Here is a 7,562-nt window from a genome sequence, read left to right as displayed (position 1 = left end):
ATGATAGCTTGAGCCCAGGATTTAAAAAAAATTTTTTTTAATTTTAATTTGTTTTATACAACAGAATACATTACAATTCATATTATGCATAGAAAGCACAATTTTTTCATATCTCTGGTTGTACACCCAGAATTTAAAAAAAAAATTTTTTTTTTGGTTGTAGATGGACACAATACCTTTTATTTATTTTATGTGGTGTTGAGGATCAAACCCAGTGCCTCATAAATGCAAGGCAAGTGCTCTACCACTGAGCCACAACCCCAGCCCTTGAGCCCAGGATTCTGAGGACAGCCTTGGCAAGGTAGCAAGAACCCTTCTCAAAAACAAAAATAGAAACAGTCTCCTCTAAATGATAGTACTAAAAATAAAATTGTTGCCTATTGCCTAATTTGAGAATTTTTACTGCAATCATTGAGTCCGTTTACCTAAATTTCTTATCTATAACAACTTTTAAGTTTCTTGGTTCAAATTTTGATCACTGTAAGTGAATTTAGGTGGGGGGCTTAACAATAAGGGGACTGAACCCAGGGCATCTACTACTGAGTCACATTTCCAACCTTTTTTGTACGGTCTCCCTGTGTTGCTGAGGCTGGCAACTTGTGATCCTCCTGTCTCATCCTTTTGAGCCACTGGGATTGCAGGTGTGTGCCACTGCTCTTGTTTATGGATCTTAATACACAAATTCTCAACAAAAAACTAGCAAACCAGGGGCTGGGGTTGTGGCTCAGTGGTAGAATGCTCGCCTAGCATGCATGAGGCACTGGGTTCGGTCCTCAGCACCACGTAAAAATAAAGGTATTGTGTCCAACTACAACTAAAATAATAATAATAGATTCAGCATTGTTAACAGTCTTATACAACAATACCCACCTCTTTTCACTCGTTTTATGGTTCTTACTAGTTGTCATAGCAACTCTCAACTCTTGGTGCTGGGTGTGTGGGGTTAGCATTTAGCAATCAGACAAGACAATAATGAAGTTAGAGGTTGCCTGGGTCACTCTGGCAACACCTTAGATCCAGTCAGTCTTGGGTAGCCCACCTGACCCACCAGCATCTGCTGCTCAAAAACAAAGTTTGCAAGATGGCCCACACCTAAATTCCAGCTACAAGGAATTAAAATTAAAAGGGCCTCAAAATTTAAAGGGCCAGAGATGTGGCTCGGTGGTTGAATGACCTGGACTCGATAACCAGAAAGAGAAAAAAGAAAAGAAAAAGCAAGATCAGGATGAGGCATCTAGGTTCCACGGGCAGGTCAAGAGCAGGGCAGGGCAACACCGCCGCCACGGCAGGCCCCGGCCCGCCGCCCCTCTAGCGCGGCGGACTCGCCTCCTGCGCTTTCTTCGCATCACCACTGCCTGACTCAGGGAGGCTTTGGGGTTCCCCTCCCTGAAACCCAAGCTCCGCGAAGGCAGATCTGGGGTGTGTGTCTGTGTGTAATTACTACTATCTGTGGTACTGCGGACGGAGCCCGGGATCGCTGCTAGTCACCGCAGGGTGAGCCTCGCGGCCCGGGGAAGTCACGCCGGGCCCGCGGCGTGCGGACGCTGTCCCGCTCCGGACCGTAACTGCACGGCGGCACGCAGAGGGGCTGTCGTGACGGACACGAGGCGCTCATGCCGCGCGACCTTAGCGGGTCACACAGACATGAGGCTTCCTTGCGCTTGTCTGCTGAATCCATTTTCGAAACCCTCGCGAGAAACCCAAGGCCGCCGCCTCTCTGCTCGCGCCCAACACGCCCCGCACCAACTTCCGGTCTCCCAGAGCGCCGGCGCCCGCTCATGACGTCATTGCGCTGCCAAGCCGTAGTGACGTCTTGCTCTTCCGGTGACCTTCAGGGCCCGTGGACGTCGGCGCCCGGCCCCTGCCTACGCGCTGATTGGTTGCGCCCCGGACAGCCCCGTCCCCAGCTTCCGCTAGCCTTCGGAGGTGGTCGCCTGCGCACTGCACTTCGCCTTCTGGACGCCGAGCCGTCGGGAACTTACCATGCCGCGTGGAAGCCGGAGCCGCACTTCGCGCGTGGCGCCCCCAGCCAGGTGAGGCCCCGCGGGGCGCGGGGCCCCCGCCTGGACGCCCAGCTGCTGGCTGCGGGGTCGCGGGGCGGGCGGGTTAGGGTTAGGGTGCGGGGAGCGCAGGGCACGGCGTCTTCTGTTGTGGTGCGGGACTCGCCGGTGCGGCTGTCACGCCGGGGCGCGAGCTCACCCGGGCGCTCCTCGGGAGGGACTTGCGGGGAGGGGACCCGAAGGCTCCGAGGGCCTGACCTGGGCTAAGGGTGGCGCAGCGGTGTTTGACGCTCCGGTGGGAATGCTGGGAGTGCCGGTGGCCGCGGGTGGGAGCCCCGGTACGTGCTGCAGCCCGGCAGTCGCCGGCGCTGGCCGCCTTCCAGTCCAAAACGAGATGCCAGCCCAGACTTCTCCCCAGCCGAGTCTTCTGTGGTTTGAGGACGGGTCTCGCGGTGTTGCCCAGGTTGCTCCCGCACTCGTCCCGAGCGACCCTCGGGCTCGGTTTCCTGGGGACAGCCCAGGGCTAGAGCCTTCGAATGTAGCTGGCACGGTGAGGCTCGCTTTGGTTCTTCTGAGATTCTGATATCCCCCAACATAGCCTTTCTAAAGAAATCTTCTCCTGGCCAGACACCTGTAATCCCAGCGACTCTGGGGGCTGAGGCAGGAGGATGGCAAGTTAAAGGCCAGCCTCAGCAATTTAGCAAGTTTGGAAGTAAAAAATAAAGCACCCCCCGATTCAATCCCCAGTACAAACAAAAGAAAATGAATTTATTCCTTAATATTTAATATAACTTAATTTTTTTAGCCCACTGTATCAAAAGGCATCATGACATTTTAAATTATATGAAGTAATTCTTGGAAGTTTCAGTAGAACTTAAGCTCCACCGAGGCAGAGGTTTTTGCCTCTGTTATATTCCCAGCCTCTGCAATACTGCTGCCTAATGTTTGAGTAGATGAATTCTAGGTTTTTTTCTTCATTCATTGTCTTTTCTTGGTGGCACCAAAGACTGATGCAGGTGCTTTAGTGCTGAGCTACCCCAGCCCTTTTACTTTTTTCATTATGAATGTTGGAATAAGTGTGTTTTGAAAAGAGTCTGTGACCTATATGAAAACTTTGAAGTGGCTGCAGGGGTGGGGATGGGAAGAGAGTTCATTTTTAAGTTGACGGTTCACAAAACCAGTTAGAAGTACTTCATCCTTGTTCCTTTTTCTCACAGCCGGGCCCCTCCGATGAGGGCTGCGCCCAGGCCAGCACCAGCAGCTCAGCCACCAGCTGCAGCCCCACCATCTGCAGTCGGGTCCCCTGCTGCAGCACCCCGGCAGCCAGGTCTGATGGCCCAGATGGCAACCACTGCAGCTGGTGTGGCAGTGGGCTCTGCTGTGGGGCACACACTGGGCCATGCCATCACTGGAGGCTTCAGTGGAGGAGAGCCCGCAAAGCCTGATATCACTTACCAGGTATGTTTGGAGAAAATATAATTGTTTATAAGTTCCTTATGCCTAGGAATTGTCTTTAAGGTTAGAATCTACAATACCATTAATAGAAAGTGTGTTGTCAAAAGCCCTATTTGACATTGAGTTAGTGATTCAGACCAGCACCAACAAGTACTGTACAAATTGTGTTTCTTCCCAAGGTGTACAGTTGGGACAGTCCAGTCTGACTCCCTGTAAAATAGCCATTTTCCCCTTCAAGTATTTAATCTCAATGATTTTTCTTATTAATCTAATCTCAATCTTTAGTAATCAAAAATTTGCTTTGTGATCCCTTGCCTGATATTTTCCAGCACCTCTTTGAAGTGTGTGGATTTTCTTTACTAATGAATATAAGTTGGGACTCTATAATTCTGGTGTTCTTGAAACTCACCCCTATTTTTCCCATAGTAGTCCCATTTTTCCTTCATCGAGTTTCATTGGAAATTTTTTTCTTTCATTTTTTTTTTTTTTTTTTGCCTGTGTGGGTGTTGTACTGGGCTACCTCCCCAGTATGTTTTATTTGTATTCTGTTCATTTAGTAGGGCCTCACACATGCTGGGCAGATGTTTTATCACTGAACTGTAACCCCAGCCCCATTTAATCTTGAGGTGCCCAGATAACCATTCTGCCTTATTTGCATTTGTATTCATGAAACTTTCTTATTGCAGCTGAAGTTTTATTAAAATTCACTTGCTTTCTGCCTCTTGATATTTTTCACTTTCAGTGTTATTATGTGGACATTTTGATTAATTTGTATTTGATCCTAGTTGTTTCCCCAGTTAACTGCAAAAACTGTAGCGATTTTCTTTCTCAGGAGTTACCAAATGTTTTGCCTTGACTTTACAGGAGCCTCAGGGAACCCAGCCAGCACAGCAGCAGCAGCTTAGTGACCCTTGCTTTTATGAGATAAAACAATTTTTGGAGTGTGCCCAGAACCAAGCTGATGTTAAGCTCTGTGAGGGTTTCAATGAGGTGTTGAAGCAGTGCAGAATTGCTAATGGTAAGTGATTGAGCAGGCTTGCATGTGCTCAGTTCACAGTAGTATTCCTGAGCCTGTGGTACTTAGGGAGTCTGTTGATAAATTACACCAACAAGTTAGAAGAAGTATTGTTTAAATTTCTCTGTGCTTTCACCAGCTGTGTTCTAACTATGACTCTTCCTTAAGCAAGTATAAATGCCAGATCTTGTTATGTTTTACTACATGTGAGTGGTCTCTTAGCCTTAAGGCTGTGAGTATAAAATTACATTAAGTTCCTCAAACTCTTGAGGTTGGCTTTCTGAAATTCGTAGTCAACTTACTTTTGTGTAAGTGTCTCCTGCCTGTTTTAAGAATTTTATTTTTCCTCCTTCATTTAGGTAGGAAGTAGGGGAAAATTTTAAATCCTTTTAGGTGGTTGAAATATGGAATTAAGAGATTGCCTGTCCAAGATTGTCAGAAGACTTGTTGGCATTACATACAGTACCAGAGTAGCTGAATTTCTCCCTCAGAACTTTGTTCCTAGAAGCACATGCACCTTGTCTTTTCTGTTGAGGCAGCTGGAGAGTTGAAACTTTGTTAGTTGAAAGAAGCCTTCAGTAGCTTATCTCAGACATTTGTTTTGTCAGTATCTGCAGCCAGTGTACTTCTAACTTACATTTTCTGTTTGCAGGATTAGTCTAATCAAGAAGTTCAAATTGAAGAATTGGAAAATCGGCTCTGATGACCAAGTTACTTTAACATAAAAATGTAATTGATAGTGAAAGTATGAATATAAAACTGCAATGTAAAGCCTCATTTAATAGCTTCAGTTTTTGTGAATGGCAGCAAATGAGTATTCTAACTGTATGGAAGTTCACAGAGTTGGGACTGGCAAATATGTGGCCTCCTGAAGTCAGCTGTTCTGATGTTCTTTGAGTATTAGAATAAAATGATTTTTCTCCTGAAGTTTGTGGTGATGGTCGGTCTTTAAGTATGAGTACATAAATTAGATCTGCATGCCGAACATGATGAATCTCACAACAGAACACAGTAGTCTCCTCGGGTCTCCATTCCACTCTTCTCTAGGCTTTGGATGCTAAATTAGTATCCACCTGGAGGGTCTGACAGCTGCCTGAGGGGTGCATCAGGAGGAGCATCAGGCCTGCCTTGGGGGCTGGGGTGTGAGGGCCAGGTAGTGTGCATGCCTAGCTGCCTGAGGCCTCAGGTTTGATCTCCAGCACCACAAAAAGTAACAAATCCTAAAAAATACTGTTGTAAAGGAGTGACTGGCAAAGGAGATGCAGCCACAGGCTTCCTACTGGATGGGTTTCCTGGGGCCAGGTCAGTACTGCGTTGTCCCCCAGTGTGTCCACTCACCTCAAACTCCCCTCCCTGTGCCCCAGGTCATTTTTAAGTTTTAGATGACACAACACCTTTATTTATATGTGGTGCTGAGGATTGAACCTAGTGCCTCACACGCGCACAGCTCCAGACCCCTCACGCCATTTTTAAGTGAAAGAAACCTAGCTACATCCCTCGTGGAAAGCTCAAATTTTCATTTTCTTTTAGAAGTTGATCTTTCCTCATTTTCTGCAGTTTGTATTCTCAAAAGTACCTTTCAGTCATGGTGTAGCTCAGTGGCAGAGCATTTGCCTAGCATGTGTAAGGTCCTGGGTTCAGTCTCCAGCACCATATAGACAAAACTGTTGCTGAACCTAGGACATGTCCTTGTCCCTGATCCAACAACGAGGACAAGGTTTATTGCTGGGCTGAGGGTATAGCTCAGTTGGTAGAGTGCTTGCCTCACATGCACAAGGCCCTAGGTTCAAAAAAAAAAAAAAAAGGTTTATTGGTTTGCGAGCAAAGGAGAAACACAGGGGACTCCTGTCCTACAGGCTGTGATTCTGCCCCTCAGAGCATCTTAAAGAGATGACTCAAAGGCCACATTCCATGTGTTCTCTGTCTGGAGTTGCAATTCACTTGTGAATTTGGGAGATAGACATTTCTGAGATCTTCTGGTACCCCCCAAAGTCTGGACTACTTTGTTCCTATGGTGGGTGTGTACTCAGGACAGATTAACTCTGCCTAGATTAGGGAGAGGGGGAGAGATTGAGGAGGAGAAAGAAACGTCCATTTTTAAAATAAGTAGTAGGGGCTGGGGTTGTGGCTCACTGGTAAAGTCAGTTTCAACTCCTTTCTTTTTGGTTTTTGTGGTGCTGGATTGAACCCAGGATTTTGTGTATGCAAGGCAAGCACTCTCAACTGAGCTATATCCCCCGCCCTTTATCTCCTTTCTTTATGGCAATTCAGAATGTGAGTTGATGGGCTGATGTGGAAAGACTCCTGGCTCCCACTGCATTGGCTTAGTGTAGGCCTTTCTACTACTTGCTTGGTGACCTCAAGGAAGTCACACTAGAATGCCTAATACCAGGATTCTTGGGTCCTGTGAGACTGAAATCCTTTTAAAATGTTGTGTGAAACACTGTGTGACAACATTCTTCCCCACTTTGGAATGTTAGGGATTTGAGAAAAGACATAGGGTGGTTATAAGGAGAACAGGTGCCTGGCCTGGCACAGTGGTACATGCCTGTGATCCCAGAGACTCCAGAGGCTGAGACATGATTGTAAATTCTAAGCCAGCCTCAGCAACTTAGTGAGGTCCTAAGCCTTGGAATCTGTCTCAAAAAGAGAAAAGAGCTGTGGATGTGGCTCAGTGGTAAAGTACCCCTGGGTTCAATCCCCAGTGCCCCCCCCCCCCAATAAAAGTGGGTATCCACTAAATGCCAGCACATTGCAATCTCATTCCTAATTCTGTCCATCCCTTAAGATGGAACCAGTCTCAGGAGCACCCTGACATTTTTTGGCATGTGGGACTCTTTCCAGTACAAGAAGAGTGACTTGCTCAAGGTCACCAGGTAAGGAGGTGAGTAGAAGGAGGGTGTTTCAGATAAACCTGTGGAAGGCATAGCAGAGGTGAGCTCCCCAGGGGAGGGTCCCTAAGCTTTGAGGCCTGTCTTCAGGAGGGGCCCACACAGAAGGCAGTGCATGCTGGTGTCTGCCCTGTGACAGCTGCCACACCTGTGTACCAAGCTGTTCTTGACATTCAGGGGAATCACTCCCAGAGAAATGTG

General features: G+C 47.4%; 1 protein-coding gene across 1 annotated transcript; it reads left to right on the top strand.

Moving 5' to 3' along the window:
• The first annotated feature begins 1,867 nt into the window (after window positions 1-1,867).
• Chchd2 (coiled-coil-helix-coiled-coil-helix domain containing 2) lies at window positions 1,868-5,397 on the top strand. Its single transcript, XM_015491378.2, has 4 exons — window positions 1,868-2,033; window positions 3,218-3,458; window positions 4,320-4,473; window positions 5,123-5,397. Exons 1-4 carry the CDS (start codon window positions 1,984-1,986, stop codon window positions 5,131-5,133), a joined length of 456 nt encoding a protein of 151 aa, XP_015346864.1. The 5' UTR covers window positions 1,868-1,983; the 3' UTR covers window positions 5,134-5,397.
• Window positions 5,398-7,562: the final 2,165 nt, after the last annotated feature.

The sequence above is a fragment of the Marmota marmota genome, unplaced genomic scaffold (assembly GCF_001458135.2).
Source record: "Marmota marmota marmota unplaced genomic scaffold, marMar, whole genome shotgun sequence".
Lineage (NCBI taxonomy): Eukaryota > Metazoa > Chordata > Mammalia > Rodentia > Sciuridae > Marmota > Marmota marmota.
This window is presented reverse-complemented; position numbering and strand designations above follow the sequence as displayed.